Here is a 17,216-nt window from a genome sequence, read left to right as displayed (position 1 = left end):
CGAGCTCTCATGGATCGCCTTAGTGGGTTCGCCGAACCACCCAACAGCCGCTTGCGACGCCAACTTCGACAATTCCGCCTTCAAGGTGGCGTGCTACACCGCTACGTTTACCACCCAACAGGTCACCGGTGGGTCCCAGTTCTACCTCGCTGCCTTCGTTTGCGGGTATTAGAGGCACTTCACGACGATGTATCGGCTGGCCACTTAGGCTTCCACAAGACTTACGACCGCATAAAGACCCGCTGCTTCTGGCCTGGCCTATCCTCAACGGTGGCCAAATACATTGCCTCTTGTGCGTCATGTCAGCACCGCAAACGCTCGACATCCCCTCCTGCCGGTTTACTACAACCTCTCCCTTGCCCAGACGCACCTTTTGAATTTGTTGGCATTGATTTATATGGTCCCTTGCCGTTGACACCCTCCGGTCACCGTTGGATTGTCACTTCGGTCGACCATTTAACAAGATATGCCGAGACTGCCCCTCTGCGATCCGGCACCGCTTCTGAGGTCGCCGACTTTTTCTTGCGCGCCATCGTCTTGCGCCATGGGGCTCCTCGCGTTCTTCTCAGTGACCGTGGCAAGGCGTTCATTTCACAAGTTCTCGAGGAAGTTCTTCGAGCCACTAATACCGTCCACAAATCTACTTCTACTTATCATCCGCAAACCAATGGCCTTACTGAGCGCTTCCACCGTACGCTGTCTGACATGATTTCCATGTACATCCGTCCTGACCACACTGACTGGGATAAAATTCTTCCTTTTGTGACATTCGCATATAATACTGCTATTCAACGGACTACCGGCTACAGCCCTTTCTTCCTTGTGTATGGACGATCTCCTTCCACCATATTCGACAGAGAACTATTTTTCGCACCTTCTTCGCCTAACGCGTCGCTTCCAGAAGATTTTGCTGCCCGAGTTGCACATTGCCGTCAAATCGCCCGGAAAAGCACAGAAGCTACCCAAGCTGAGCGCAAGCGTTACTGCGACAACAAACGCCGTGACCTACGTTTTCACCCTGGAGACCAAGTCCTGCTTTGGACTCCACTCCGCACCCCAGGCCTCTGTGAGAAGTTCCTTCCACGCTACATTGGCCCATACACCGTTGTGCAGCAAACATCTGCAGTGAACTATCTCGTCCGCCCAGTACACTCCGTCACTGACCGGCGCCGCCGGAATGCCGAAATTGTTCACGTCTCGCGGATGAAGCCCTTCACTCCCCGTTTAGATAATCTCTAATCTGCGGCCAGGCTGGCCGCTTCCATGACGGGGGGAAGTTAGTGTAAGCACTATTAACGTACTTCGTCGTTTTCATTTGTACATAGCCATCATCATCTTCCCTGTTCTTCGTCTTCTTCGCGCGTGAGCTGGGGCGTTGCCTTTTGTGGAATAAACAGCGCTCGACAACTTGATCGGTCTCGGTATTATAATATATATATATATATATATATATATATATATATATATATATATATATATATATATCGTCATCAGCCTGGTTACGCTCATTGCAGGGCAAAGGCCTCTCCCATACTTCTCCAACAACCCCGGTCGTGTACTAATTGTGGCCCTGCCGTGCCTGCAAACTTTTTAATCTCATCCGCCCACCTAACTTTCTGCCGCCCCCTGCTACGCTTCCCTTCCCTTGGGATCCAGTCCGTAACCCTTAATGACCATCGGTTATCTTCCCTCCTCATTACATGTCCTGCCCATGCCCATCGCGTTTGTTCCCTCACCCAATCTGCTCTTTTCTTATCCCTTAACGTTATACACCTATCATTCTTCTTGCCATAGCTCGTTGCGTCGTCCTCAATTTGAGTAGAACCTTTTTCGTAAGCCTCCAGGTTTCTGCCCCGTAGGTGAGTACTGGTAAGACACAGCTGTTATATACTTTTATCTTGAGGGATAATGGCAACCTGCTGTTCATGATCTGAGAATGCTTGCCAAACGCACCCCAGCCCATTCTTATTCTTCTGATTATTTCCGTCTCATGATCCGGATCCGCCGTCACTACCTGCCGTAAGTAGATGTATTCCCTTACGACTTCCAGTGCCTCGCTGCCTATTGTAAATTGCTGTTCTCTACCGAGACTGTTAAGCATTACTTTAGTTTTCTGCAGATTAATTTTTAGACCCACTCTTCTGCTTTGCCTCTCCAGGTCATGAAGTGAGCATGCATTGCAATTGGTCCCCTGAGTTACTAAGCAAGGCAATATCATCAGCGAATCGCAAGTTACTAAGGTATTCTCCATTAACTTTTATCCCCAATTCTTCCCAATCCAGGTCTCTGAATACCTCCTGTAAACACGCTGTGAATAGCATCGGAGATATTGTATCTCCCTGCCTGACGCCTTTCTTTATTGGGATTTTGTTGCTTGCTTTTTGGAGGACTACGGTGGCTGTGGAGCCGCTATATATATCTTTCAGTATTTTTACATACGGCTCGTCTACACCCTGATTACGTAATGCCTCATTCCGTAATCAATGAAAGCTATATATAAGGGTTGGTTATATTCCGCACATTTCTCTATCACCTGATTGATAGCGTGAATATGATCTATTGTTGAGTAGCCTTTACGGAATCCTGCCTGGTCCTTTGCTTGACAGAAGTCTAGGGTGTATATATGCATATATATATATATATATATATATATATATATATATATATATATATATATATATATATATATATATATATATATATATATATATATATGTGTGTGTGTGTGTGTGTGTGTGTGTGTGTGTGTGTGTGTGTGTGTGTGTGTGTGTGTGTGTGTGTTGTGTGTGTGTTGTGTGTGTGGCGTACGTAATCATAAATGCAAGAACACTTGCGTGTTTCATCTTTAGAATAAAGAACAAACATCGTGACACGGGACGAGCGAATAAAGAGCAAGGACAGAGCGCTCGCTCGTCCTGTGTCGCGCTGTTTGTGTTTTATTCCAACGACGAACCAACCAGCCCCATCCAACGCACTGTTAGTGTTTAATTTGCTCTAACGGCACGGCAGTTGCTGCAGTTGATAAAGTAGAACTGGGCTGCCGGACAAAGTCGTCGACGACACGTTCCCCGAGCGCCTGCTCCGTGGCTTTCATTGAACAGACAGGCCGATTGCTGTACTGGAGGACCTTAGGTCGAAGCCGCAGGATCTGCAATGCGCGAGTACAATGCGGCTGTCACTTGCGGTAGTGCAAGTCGCATCTTCCAGCTATATTGTGCGCCGTTTTATCGATCGTTGCCTCTCTGTCCGGTTGTTGAGCATCTTTATACCGCATTTCGCCGTGGTAGACACAACTGCTGCGGCAGTTCGCAGGAGGATTGGAATCGTCTTCCATCGAAGTTACTCGACACTGAGAAAAGCAAGCCACATTTACTTCCTGTTTCGCTTGCGTTGGTTTTTCAAGCGCTTCCCTTACCAGCAATCACGATGTAATATATATATATATATATATATATATATATATATATATATATATATATATATATATATATATTCGTTTGGCAATTTTCACGGTGCTGTCTTCTTTTTTTTAGTGGAACACGCTGTGATTAAGTTTTTATAGGAAAAAAAAAACATTATTTGAGCGACATTATCTTTGTATAGATCGCTCTCTTAGATCAGTAGAACTTGTTGCAGTAATTGGGCTGCGACAAATAACTTCAGAAAAGCGATCGAGCGCAAGAGCTCAAACACCTGTGGCGACGGCAGCGGAGGGAAGCATCGCGGCAGTGTATCGCGACGACAGCTGCTCCAACCGAAAACGAAACGGCTCGAGCCCTTGTGTTGTAGGTGCCCGAGAACTGCAAACGGCGTCCGCTAACTCAGATAGCCTCATGCCATTCAACTGTGTACTTTGGCGGAAATAATTACCGCTTGCTTTCCGTGTCAGTGCACCGGAGACGAAAGTGTATTTGTTTCGTTTATTCATGACTGGCAGGTGCAATCGCTATGGCCATCGTGTTTACATCGCAAGCCTAATTCATCCAATCCAAGTCGCGCCAGTTTCGCTCATGGCGGTTTTGTTGGATTGTGATTGCGGCAGCTTCATATCGCACAACAAGCTTGTAGAAAACTGGTACAGCAACTGCCAGCGCTCTGAACTGGGTGATGTTATTTCTTTGAAACTCAAAGACGCTTTATTTGATATCAGAACTCCCATGAGAATGGACTCAGCTGCAGAGAAGCTGGCCGCGGGTACAGAGCGCAGGGTCAGTATACCGGTTGGTCATTCTCTTAACAATCAAGAATGTGCCGTTACGGTGGTGTCCGAGTCACAGAAACGGAACCGTACTGGACCTTACTTGCTTTTCAGAAACGAAAGCGGCGAAGTTCAGATGATGCTCCTTTGACCGATTTCGTTAAGGTAAGGAAGCTGTCAGTGCATGTGCCTGTTCGTGAATGTGTGTGTGTGTGCGTGTGTCTGCTCGCTTGCGTGTGTTTTCTGGCAACGTTCCCTAATAATGTTTGTTTTTACTATAACATTTAGATGCGACGTAAACAAAGCAAATCACGTAGTGTGTGCGTTCATACACTTCTGATTGAGGCCAAGTCTAGGCTCCACCGATTATAGAATTTGCATTCTCAAGATTTTGTTTGGTGTCACTGCTACCAACGAATTAAAAAAAAAAGCAAATTTTAACAGAACAAACATTTTATATCTTATCTCACGCAAATTACGGCGGTGCACTGTTTCGACATTAAGCTTTCACTGGCTTTGTAAACGAACCATATCTGTAAGAGCGACGTTTTTGACGTACGTTTACTGTAACAGAATGTAATATGTGACATCGTACAGTTAAGAGTCCGTCCTAAAGACGTCAAACCGTTGCGGCTGGCTCAGAATCGATGTAGAAGGCCTGCCATAGCGAAATCTCTCATGCATCGGAATCATCCTTCACTGTTCTGCCTTCTCGCTCCTATCAGGACGCAACTTGCGCAGTGCAATCAGGAATGGAATCTATATAGGTGTTTGTGGATCTTGTGTAGCAGCACCACGCAAGCCACAACATAAGGGTCGTGAATATTTGACTGCGCGCGTTCTAAAAAAGATTTTACGCTCACCGCTGCACTGTTCTTGCTCAAATTTTGCAGAACGATCGCATTTTGGTGTCGACTTCGTTTAGTATAACGCTTGGCACAGTTAATTGCCTGGTATTTAAGGGGGAAAAAATGCAAATTTACCTGCGCTTATAGAAATGTAAGCTGCTGCCGCGACAGCGCAAGCATAAACTTGATTCGCCGCCTACCAGCAGCTGCAGAAGGCAGCGTTTCAGGGAGGCCAATCGCATGTTCCAGAAGCGGGCAACACGCGGCAGAACTCCGTGAAATGCTGCTTTCTGCAGCTGACGGCAGGCGCCGATACAAGTTTATGCTTGAGCCGTCGTGGCAACAGCTTGCATCCTCATAAGCGCTGGCAAATTTGCATTTTTTTTTCTTGAAAACCAAGCAATTAACTGTGCAAAATGTTACACTAAACAAAGTCGACGCCGAAATGCGATTGTTCTGCTAAATTTGACCAAGAAAAGTGTAGCGATGAGCGGAAAACCTTTTTTTGAACCCGCGCAGCGAAATATTCAGGACCCTGTAGACACCGTTGGAAGTTTTTTCAGGACTTAACTGATCCTCTTTATTCCGCTAAGGCCGGTGGTTATTGGTAAAGGGCACAGCTGACAGGCATGCCGCTTTATGTCATCGTAACCTCATTATCTCTGCGCCTCTCGCGATATTCACCTGGGGCGCGATCGGAGATATTTTGTTCGATACGCGTTCTTTTTGAATCAGTTACTGCAACGTCACAAAGTTGCAGTATGCAAAATTTGTGACACCGGGGCGGAGAGAGCAGCCAATCAAGAAGCGGTGACCTCCCCGGAAGTTTACTTCCGTCGTTTGTCGTCTGCTTGCAGACAGTATACTACAAAACTAAATGTTTCTCGTCTTCCAAATGAATGAAATCTTTATCTAAAAAATGTATTTTTTATTCTCAAGCCCAAACACGTTTTCAAATAGTAGTACGTGGGACTACTGCAATTTATACTTTTCAAGAGGCATTGACAACATTCCAGTGGCTCGCTGGCACCGATGATGGGGTCGATTTCTCTGTACAACCAACGAATTATTTGTTTCGAGAAAAAAATAATTCAAACAAATGGATTCAAACGTGCCATACCGCAGCCGCCTCTTGGATCCAATCCAATCCACCAGACGCGCCATGCGAAGCCGTGTAATCGCTCCAAACTTCCCAGCTCCCGTCGGGTTCGGCGCCTAGCAGACGAAATGCTCGGTGGGAGGATGATTGACAGGAGCATGTCGTCATTTTGACGTCACCAAAAACGTGGCCGCGCCCCGCGACGTCGGCGCGGAGTAGGCCAATCGCGCGCGCCGGTAACCGAACGAACGCGCCGAACAACCATCTCCGATCGCACCCCTGATGACAATCGGCGACGGCAATAATGGTAGCTTTCATAGCCTAGTTGGTTACGAAAGATTATGAGCTTGCGATAATGTTCTAGAAGCTAGCTTTAACGAGCCTTTGGATATTCTGCAGCACGCACTGACACAAGAATTGTACATACAACCATGTTTTCTGAGAAAGTATGGTACACCACACGGCTGGCCGTGAATGAGGCTGGCGCCATTGAGCACTGCGGCGCTTAAATGAGTAAAGCTTGCCTTCCGTTGCAGGTTGGGAAAAAAAAAAAGAAATGAAACACCGGGCTTGCAGAAATTAATGCATGTCAACTTTTTGAGAACGGGCAGTGCAAAATCATTGGTAGGCCATGCACGTACAACCACATCGCGCCTAACCATCGTACACACGCCAGTCTTGCAGCTGGATAGCGGAGGCGAGTGACCAAATCGTGCGGGTGGCCCTGGACGCGGGCCACCTAGAACCCGGGCCGGCCAGCGACCGAGAGGTGCTCGAAAACAACCGCGGAGCACGGGCTGCAGCCGCCGACGTGCTGGCGGCCGCCTCTGAGGCCGGTGCCCGCCCGCCTTCGCCGATGGGAGTCCGTTGCTCGGTGCCACACGCCAGGCACGTGCCCCTTCCTTCTCTTGCAATCCGTGCATTTGGGCATGATTGACGCGGCTATGGGCGCCTCAGCATGGGGAGCCGAAGCTGCGAACGAAAAGAATCAAGCGCAAAAGTGCCCCCCCCCCCCTCCTTATAAGAAAGAAAGAAAGGGACGATGCTATGCGCACTACGGAGTGCGCCCCTGCCGGAGGAAATGGCTGGGTGTGTGACGCACAGGTGCCCCACGACGATGCTGCCACCACCGTTTGTAAAGCTTTTCTATAAACGGCGGCTGCCACATCCTGTGTAAGGCTTGTCATTTCAGCCGTACAGTTACAGTTCACTGTAGTACAGTAGTCTGCCAATCGAAGCGTACACTCGCCGAGAATTCCCGAGTCTGGTTTAGACCTTTATAATTCGCGCACCCAATCCGGGAGTAATATTTCGTTTTAACCGAATTAACCCCAACTTGTTTTTAACCGAACCTTACACCAACCTTAATCTCCATGCTATCACTTGCTAAAAATAAAATAATAATAATACGGTTCACCAGTGGGAGGATTGCCATTCCCTAGTGGCGCTGCATCGGTGTTTTAATCACAGGAAAAACATTGATTCTCAGTGGAGGGAAAGAACTAGGAAGATTACCAACAAGTATGCGGCCTGTAGGATGAGCAACACAGCAACAAAGAACGTCAAATGGAAAGTCAGAGAGGCTGAAATAATCTCATGGGTGGCGGCAATGGAAAAGAAACTTGCCATGACTAACTACTTAAGAATAAAAAACGAAATCAGGAAAGAAACAATTTATGATAACTCAAAGCTCTACTCAAATTGAGGACGACGCAACGAGCTATGGAAAGAAGAATGATAGGTGTAACGTTAAGGGATAAGAAAAGAGCAGATTGGGTGAGGGAACAAACGCGAGTTAATGACATCTTAGTTGAAATCAAGAAAAAGAAATGGGCATGGCCAGGACATGTAATGAGGAGGGAAGATAACCGATGGTCATTAAGGGGTTATGGACTGGACCCCAAGGGAAGGGAAGCGTAGCAGGGGGCGGCAGAAAGTTAGGTGGGCGGATGAGATTAAGAAGTTTGCAGGCATGGCATGGCCACAATTAGTACATGACCGGGGTTGTTGGAGAAGTATGGGAGAGGCCTTTGCCCTGCAGTGGGCGTAACCAGGCTGATGATGATGATGATGAAAGCGAAGCTCGTTGCTTTTTGAAGCGAGATCAGGATGCCTTATAACACGCACCTATAAAGCGATATATAAGAACGAAGAAGCGTGTGCTTGCTGCGGTAAAGCTAGGGAAACGATGGCACATGTTTTAGTAGGATGTGAAGATCCCAGCGGTCGGTTTAGGCACCATTGGCTTCCTTGAAGCCCTTGTGTTCAGCGAGAGCAGGGGGAAAGCAAACATGTCCACACTAGAGATTAGTAAGAGGTGATTGGAATATTTGTGGAAGAAAAGTAGGTAAACGACAAAAAACGGTGACGTACAAAAATAAAGTTCGCAATAAGGGGTCAGAAAATTTGGTTATAGGAATTCATCGTGGGTTTCTTTTTTTTTTTTCTCTCTCTCTTTTTCTTTTTTAAGCTAGGTAGGAAATTAGGCAGTATAATAGCAAGAGCTTGGTGGCGCAACCCACTTGCCCGTTCCAAAGGGGACGCTCATAACATCCATCCATCCAATCAGGGGTTCTATTCTGGACATTCTACCTTTTTTTTTTTTTTCGAGACGTGACGTAGGCGCGACGCGTACAAAATGGCGTTGGTGGCCCCATTTTGCTTTCGTAACGTGACACAAACTTGACATTTCGCCTAAGAAACTGAAATGAAGGCACTGAACCTAACGTTCTTGATAAAGCGAAACAATTTTCCTCAGTAAAAATAGCTAGGATACGTGTGCCCGGGAAACGGAATGAGTCATAGTATGTTGGGCGTCAACGCGCTTGTTTTCTACCTTGAGACAACATACGCGATCTACCAGTGGTGATGAGCGCACGTTCTACACTCTAAGAAAAGTTTACACCCTTTGAGTCGTATCTTGCCACACAACGATAAACGTCATCTTTCTTGTCCGCATTTCCTTTCTTTAACGCTGCGAGACCGGTACTTCCAAGTCACGAACGGCATGCGCGCTATAGGCGTGACATACAATTACCGGCGGGAAAGTAGCGATCGCAGCGTTTTCAAGAAAGGAAACGCAAGCAAGGCAGATGACGATTATTGTTGTGTGGCAGAGATACACCCCAAAGGGTGTAAACTTCTTTTAGAGCATAGGCCTCGTCATCGCTACACTCTAAAAATTTTAAAGTTTACACCCTTTGGGGTATATATCTGCTTAATGCTTAATACTATGAGCACGCGTTATGAACAAAATAATTTCATGGCGCCAAACGACGGGGGAAATATGGCGATACGCAATCCTCTCGGCCGCCGTTGCATATGGCTGCTCATTAGCATTCGCGCGGATCGTCGCACCACAAATTATGGCGGAAAATATCTGCAATGGCGGCCCAGCGCAACGTCACGCAACGTCAAATTGACGTTTACGAAACGGCGATTCCTGTGACGGCCCTCACGTCATATTTCTTCAGCCTATCAGCAAGCCGACATGGTGCCTATCTTGGATCGCCACCCCATATTCGCGAAATTGCAGATGCATTGCACTGGCTTCTGTACACTCTAAGAAAAGTTTACACCCTTTGGAGTGCCCCTTATGCCACACAACGATAATCGTCATCTGCCTTGATGCGTTTGTTTTCTTTAACGCTGCGAGCCCGGTGCTTTCCAGTAACGAACGGCATGCGCGTTATCAGCATGATAGCATTCCCGGCAGGAAAGTAGCGGGCGCGGCGTTTTCAAGAAAGGAAACGCATCAAGGCAGATGACGATTATCATTGTGTGGCAGATGGGGCACTCCAAAGGGTGTAAACTTTTCTTTAAGTGTACGCTACCGCTCACTTTCTTTTTTAAGCGCTAACGTCCAGAAAAATGTATTAGTCAATAAAATTTGCAGCTTCACGTCACGTTTCGTCACCTTGATGAAAACGCAAAATTGCACTTGCAAAACGTTCGTTTCCCGGCACAAATTTCAAGACACGTGATCGAGCTTTCGACAGCCAATCAGAGAGTCAACAGGGCGGATAATGGCGGCTATGCAGCCGCCATACGTGTCGAGAATAGAACCTCAGGGGTATAGTGTACTAGTGAATCTAGTACACTGTACTCGGGGAGCTCACAGCACCTAGCCATTTCCGGCAGGAGTGCACTCCGTATAGTGCGCATAGCAGCGTGAAATAAAAAAAAAGAAGAAAGAAAGAAAGAAAACAGGGAAAGTTCGGCAGCATGTAACACTCCTGCCACACGTGAATGCGAAAGCCTGCTGCACACTTGGTCATGGGCCGTCTCGCACCGTCGCGTTGCTGCTTTCGCAGTTCGGTTTCTTCGGCTCGTTTTCAACGCTTAGCTGCGGCTTCGCGCGCTCGTATAAAGTGGGGTCAGGTTCGCGCCAACGACGTTTCTCTTCGATTTTACGTTGCATCCTGTCAGCATGGGATTGAAACGTATGCTGTTCTATGTGTTGCATGCGTGATGTCAACGAATGTATGCACTGTTTGCTTCACTTTGCTGAGCGCTTGCACGACTAGACGCCGCGTTTCTGCACGTTGTATGCGTGATTCCAATGAATGTATGCACTCCATGCTTCACTTTCGTGAGTGTTTGTAGCTTCTGTGTTACGAAAGGGATGAGCCATTGCACTTTTTTGCTTCCTTAGGGGGGTATGAGCTATTGCTGATGATAACAATATTTGTGCCATTGGACCGAACGACGCGTTTTTCTTCAAGGCCATCGTCACGGGATCGAATCCCGGCCACGGCGGCCGCATTTCTACGGGGGCGAAATGCAAAAACACCCGTGGTACTTAGATTTAGGTGCACGTTAAAGAACCCCAGGTGGTCGAAATTTCCGGAGTTCTCCACTACGGCGTGCCTCATAATCAGAAAGTGGCTTTGTCACGTAAAACCCCATAATTTTCTTCAAGGCCATCGGGGGTATGAGCCACTTAAGGCTTTCGCCTTAAAAAGTGTGGTGAATTTGCGAAGACGCGAGCGTGTTGAACTGCGAAGGCGTGATCTGCGATAAGCGTGCATGCTAAGAATGCAGCATTATTATCAAAAGAAGTTATGCACATACGTCAGCCAGCTGCTCTCGCTTTTTTAAGTGGCACAAGCATCGAGGGACACTCTTGTTTCTTGCGTAGCACTACCGGTTCACCTCTTGACACGACCGGGGACGAAATTCAAGATAGATCAGAAAAAAAAATATAGTACAGAACAAAATTCATGGGTTTCATTATAGCTATGATATCAGAGCATAAGTTTAGTTACAAGTTGAGTTACTGAAGTGTCTGAAATAATTAGAATTAATTAGAAATCACTGATTAGCGCACACCAAAACACAGAGTCGTAGACTTTAGAGACCCGCCACGTGAGCACGGCTTCGACAAAATTCCTGGAAACCCGGAAGTAATAGCGTCACTAATGATGTCACAGACAAGAAGGTGGCGTGATATTTAACCGGCTAATTAATGGAAAACAGTTGCCTGACGTAGACTGAACATCTGCTTAGCCGAGTGGATGGGACGTCACTCCCTCCTCTCTCGCTTCTCTCCCGGCGCTCACCTGTGCGCGCGCTCATTACATACTCTGACGTCAGCACCGGAGAGGGCGTGTAAGGTGCGTTTCGTGCGCCGCTCTCTAGGGGGCTACGCCCCGCCAGGTGGCGCGCATTGGGCTTCCTCCTCCGGAAGAAAAGTAGGGAAATGACAAACAACGGAGGCGCGCAAAAAAAAAAAAGTTCGCAATAGGGATTCAGAAACTTTGGTTATGGGGATTCATCGTGTTTTTCTTTTTTAACTCGATTTCTTTTTAAATTTCATTTCTTGTTTGTCCATTAAGGCATCTCCAGGTCCAGTTTTTTTTTTTCTACCTCACTTGTATTAACGCGAGCATTCAAACAGGCAGCCTTGCCACTTGCCGCTGTGACTCAGTATATAGCTACATTATTTTGCTGCTTAGCACGCTCTCGCGGGTTCGACTCCCTGCCGCAGCAGCGGCATTCCTATCAGGGCAGACTGCAAACGCTCGTGTTCTTACATTTAGGTGCACGTTATACCAGTGTGAATAGAAAGTCTTTGCCCCTATTTTTATTTAGCCAAATTACGGCTGTAAATGTGAAGTCAACATACCCATTCCCAGCGGTAAACCTTTCTTGGACCGGCCCGGCCTTATCTGCGGGTAGCTCTGTGACATGGCGCTGCTGTCAGTTGTTGAATATGGCGGTTGTGCTTCACACATCCACGTTGTACGAGCAACGAATTGTCATTCGTTTTCTGTGGAGCAAAGAACGAACGCCAATCGAAATCCGCGGTGAAATGCAGCCCACGTATGGTGAAAGGTGTCTCGCTTTGAGAAGTGTGAGGTGGTGCTGTTGTGAGTTCGCAAAAGGCCGTGATGTCAGACGGTGGTTCCACAGTCAGCCGGATGAATTCTACCACAGGGGCAGCCCAAATTTAGTGCTGTGATGGGACAAATGTCTGAACCGGTGTGGGGACTATGTGGGAAAATAGTGTAAGCTAGGTAGAATAGTGCGTAAATTTGTAATTATCTGTAGGTACCGTCTTCTTGGCTAATAAAAAATAGGGGCAAAGACATTGACTAACGCTCGTAGAATACATCTGATCGCAATTAATCAGCAGCCCGCCTCTGCGGCGTCTATTTTGGAGGTGAGCTCCACTACTGGAAAAGCTGGCTTCACCGTCGGCGTGACGTGGCATGAGGGATCACGTGGACACAGCGGCCGCGTCGGCTGCTTCGGAAGCGCCGAAGCAAGCTGAAAACGAAAGTTTAAAGTCCCACCTGCTCTACGGTTCTAATTAAGTGGTAAGGCTGACCCATCTTGGGTGTCTGCGTGACAGCATTTGAAAGCACTATAATAGGTAGTGGCTGCCTTTGGAGGCGTGGTAGGCTACTGCTCGGTGCCGCAGTGCCGGACGTACGCAACGGAGCCCGGTATCAGCCTTATTCACACGTGGTCGCAGGACAATAAGCTGCGTGAAGCTTGGCTCGCGAAACTTAGAACCGGCAAACGGCCATCGGCTACAACTCGGGTATGCAACAAGCTCAGACGCGAGGAAGATTTCTGCTACGGCGCCGGGACTGGGATATGTTCGGCGAGTAGCAGAAAACGCGCACTGAGACGCTCGTCCGCGCTCGCTGCCCGGCTAATGTCATGACGGTTTGGTCTATGAACTTGTTGATGCTAGATACTGGCACGTTCATTGGAATGGAAAGGGAGCGGTAAGAAGCACATTAAAAAAAGGCGTCACAGCAGCACGCCACAGCAGCACAGCCGCATCGTAATTGCCATTATGCGTACGTTTTCCATTTCCAGTACGTGTTCCTTAGATGTACACGCGCTCACGCGCCATTTGCGGTCACAGTACGAAAAGCGAGGCAGTCATTTAGAGCTGCTTCTGACGTCGTCGTGGCCCTGGGACAAAGCAGCTTGCTCGACACACTTCTCGCGCACCTTTAAATGACGAGCGTCGCGGTTTACCCCTTCATGGCAATGTTGAACAGGGCCGGGAAAGCTGATAAGGTTACTAAATCCATTTAAACGATCATGTCGTTCTGGTTTTCGTCACGTAACCTGCTACGTCATCCCCAACACTGCTGCAGGCTCGTCCAGTTCCGTGGCCAACCAGTGTTGCTTCCCGCCAACGCGCGAGCGCAGATCGGTGACGTACGCGACCTGGGACCGTTCCTCACAGGTGGGCTCCCCTGCAACTACTCGATTTGCTTGGCGAGAGATGTACCGTGGGGTCAGTATTACGTAATCGTCGGTCCTTAACAGATGTCGCATTATTTCTGCACGTATATCCCTCGTAATAACTACGCGAGTCAAGCTTTCGGTATTAGCTGCACAGAGGTTCAGCGTTTGGATTTTCCGTTAGGTTGCTATCGATAACCATTTTGCACGATTCCTTGAACCCTGGATGTACCGTCGTGTATTATTGGAGTTGATTAGCGCCGATTAACCGGAACAGTTTTTTCTGCGTCCGTGCCGTCGTACTGGCTCAACTTGTTGAGTAAAAGATTTGTGAACATCTGACACGATCGCCGCCTTCTAGTGCATTAGTGCACTTCAAGACAGTTCGTAGTTTCTTCGTTAAAATAAAATTCGCAAATCAGGGTTCCATAATGTTGTGTAATGGGGGCCTGTGACAGGGTAGCATCTCGAGGGGAAGGCGTGGAGATCAGTGCAGACCCCCCCCCCCCCCCCAACTCCGCTTCTCTCTATCCGCCAGTGTGCCTTTGTTGGTTTTGCAATTAACTGCGTGCATTCAAGAGTGTTGTCGCCCGGACAGCTCTGTCGTGGTTGGATCTGATTTGTGCAATACTGATTTCTGAACGACGGAAGGCTGAGCTAGTTGGTAAGGATTCGTAATGCAAAGAAGGGCTAAGGCGTGCAGACACGGACACAAGAGGAGAGAAGTGGACAACACGAACACGAGTCAGCGTTCGTGTTGTCTACTTCTGTTGTGTCCGTGTCTGCCCGCCTTACCCTTTCTCCGACTTCTGGACTTGGTATTCTCGTCAAAAGCTTATACTTAGCTGCTTGCCGTGATACTCTGGTATGTTGACGAATGACCCGCAGCATTCGACGCCACATGGGTCGTTTTGGTAATTTGGTCACCACAGAATCATTTTTGTACGGCCTTGCAGTGAGGTAGCTGGAATGCGCCTGAAATGTTTAGTCCGGCGTCGTATGAATAACGTGATGGTCGAGAGCCCCTGGCAGCACACACCTATAGCCACATGACGCGGATCGCTCGTACTCACTGCACCGGAGTGTGTTCTGCTTCTATACCCCCCCCCCCTTTTTTTTTCTTTTCGCCGAGCTGCCATTACCGTGCACGTTAAATGCGTTTTCGCCCTTGCATGAAGCCGTAACGCGGTTAAACATTCAAGCGCAATGAGGAGAAAAAAAAAAATTGGAGGACGCTTAAGCTTCGCCTTCAAGAGTGGAACGCGACAGCGTTCCCGTCGACCCGCCAAGGCGTGTAAGACAATGGGCTACGGCGCAGTGACTACGCGCCCCGCATCGGACGCGGTGAGCGTCGAGCAACGCAGCGTTCGGCGCGACAACGAAATGTGCGCCTGAGCAAGCGACGCACGCCTGAGCCTGAGAAACAGCTCGTATCTAAGGCAACACCGCGTTCACTAGAGGCGCTTTTGTACCGCTTTGAAGCATCGAACTCGTGGCTCAGTGGTAACGTCTCCGTCTCACACTCCGGAGACCCTGGTTCGATTCCCACCCAGCCCATCTTGGAAGTTGCTTTTTATTTATGAAGTGCCTGCCGTGATTTATCGCTCACGGCCAACGCCGCGGACGCCGACACCGGCTTTTCTGCGACACGTGCTCCTTAACGCTATCGCGTTAAAAACAAAAAAAAAAACCGGGCGAATCGAGTGGACGCACACGAGAGCGAGGCAGGGTCGGCAATTGTGACAACCCGTGGCGCGCGTTGTGTGCATTCGCCGTTCAAGCAAACTGATGCTCGCGACTTGGTCATTTGCAGGTTCATACGACTTTGTCTTACTCGACCCGCCCTGGGAGAATAAATCGGCTCGGCGAAAGCGCACGTACTCCACGCTCCCGCGCGACGAGCTGCTGTCGGCGCTGCCGCTGCCGCGACTCGCAGCCCCGCGAGGCTGCCTGGTGGCCGTGTGGTGCACCGCCAACGGGGGACACCTCCGGTTCGTGGCGCGCGAGCTGCTGCCGTCGTGGGGCCTGACGTACTTGGCGACGTGGTATTGGGTGAAGGTACGCACGCCACGGCGTTCTTTCCGAGACGTGTGTGCGCCGACATGTGTGTGCAGGTAACCAAGCACGGCGAGCCGGTTCGACCGTTCGACTGCCCGCACAAGAAGCCCTACGAGTTCGTAGTATTCGGCGGCCCGTCGTCGGTGTCCATCCCTCGAGACAAGGTGTTCGTTTCGGTGCCGTCCTGCGTGCACTCGCACAAGCCGCCACTTTCGGGTGAGCGAATGACCGCGCGCGTGACGCGAGCGTTCTCGGCACCCGTCTTTCGTTTCGCAGAGCTCGTGCGACCCTTCCTGAAAGACGACGCAAAGTGCATGGAGGTGTTCGCCAGGTACCTCGTGCCTGGATGGACGAGCGTCGGCAACGAGGTAGTCCCCAATGTGACGCGCATGGTTCCGTACCTGATGCTTCCTGTCTTTTTCAGGCGCTCAAGTTGCAGCACGAAAGCATTTACGAGCCTGCAAGTTTAGAATCGCCGCATTCTTGATGCTTGTGTCCAAAAATGCGACAAAGGGTACACGTTCTCACATGTTCAATCTGTGCAAGTTCTCGCCATTCTTTTTTCGCCGAGGAGTAAACCACTCTTAGAAACCGCTCTTCACATTGCGTACAGCTGGTTCATTTCCTCCATATTTTACACCCGCATTTGCCTGCAGAAGTGCTCGATGTGTGCATTTGCTAGCCAAATGATAGCCGATGCCAACCAAGTGTTCGATTTTTGTTTCGTGTCTGAATGTGCAAGCGCACCCTAGACAATGGCGCGGAAACGCCATATTGCCACGTAGCTGTAACGACGAACAGGCTCAAACGGCTGAATCTGGGAATAAACTAAATTTTCTTGGGCGAACTTGTGCTTCTAAAATAAAGTTCGGCGGCATGCAGCGACAGGTGCGGCCGTCGAATCGAGTGCCTCTGTTTGCGTCTGGCCGCTTTTGTGCAAGGTTTACCGAATTTTTTTTATATGCGCTCGTTATGATTGATTCTAAAACGTGCCACAATGATTTGTTATAACGTGCCTACAAGCGACAGGCCCGCCTTTCCGAAATGAACGACAACGTTCAAAATCATGCTTTTATCTGATATCGCAAGGGCGTTCTTGCGCGGCAGCAGAATCGGGATAACAAAGCCGGTGAGCGAAAGCGAATTATCGAAAAGAGAAATATGTGAGGACATCTGATCAGACGGTTGTGTTCGCCTGATGCACTGATCTCTGTGCTGGCTAGGCCACTTGCACCAAGAAAAGCGAACCTGCTAAATTTAGACATTATGGTTATATGCACCACCCGGAGGGGGGGGGGGGGGT

At 48.8% G+C, this 17,216-nt stretch overlaps 1 protein-coding gene across 1 annotated transcript; it reads left to right on the top strand.

Annotated features, from left to right (window-relative positions):
• The first annotated feature begins 4,003 nt into the window (after positions 1-4,003).
• On the top strand, positions 4,004-16,509 carry Mettl4 (Methyltransferase like 4). Its single transcript, XM_075677370.1, has 8 exons — positions 4,004-4,208; positions 4,313-4,363; positions 6,822-7,033; positions 13,765-13,856; positions 15,669-15,913; positions 15,970-16,129; positions 16,190-16,281; positions 16,338-16,509. The coding sequence occupies exons 1-8, from the start codon at positions 4,011-4,013 to the stop codon at positions 16,398-16,400; spliced, it is 1,113 nt and encodes a 370-aa protein (XP_075533485.1). The 5' UTR covers positions 4,004-4,010; the 3' UTR covers positions 16,401-16,509.
• Positions 16,510-17,216: the final 707 nt, after the last annotated feature.

The sequence above is a fragment of the Dermacentor variabilis genome, unplaced genomic scaffold (assembly GCF_050947875.1).
Source record: "Dermacentor variabilis isolate Ectoservices unplaced genomic scaffold, ASM5094787v1 scaffold_12, whole genome shotgun sequence".
Taxonomy (NCBI): domain Eukaryota; kingdom Metazoa; phylum Arthropoda; class Arachnida; order Ixodida; family Ixodidae; genus Dermacentor; species Dermacentor variabilis.
Note: the sequence above shows the minus strand (reverse complement) of the source record. Positions and strands in the feature narration are given on the sequence as shown.

Excerpts from the sequence above, each read along its gene's own strand:
- Mettl4 (XM_075677370.1), top strand. The coding sequence starts at position 4,011 with ATGGCGGTTTTGTTGGATTGTGATTGCGGCAGCTTCATATCGCACAAC. Across the intron at positions 4,364-6,821 it reads CTTTGACCGATTTCGTTAAG|TCTTGCAGCTGGATAGCGGA; the intron begins GTAAGGAAGCTG and ends TACACACGCCAG. Across the intron at positions 13,857-15,668 it reads CCTGGGACCGTTCCTCACAG|GTTCATACGACTTTGTCTTA; the intron begins GTGGGCTCCCCT and ends GGTCATTTGCAG.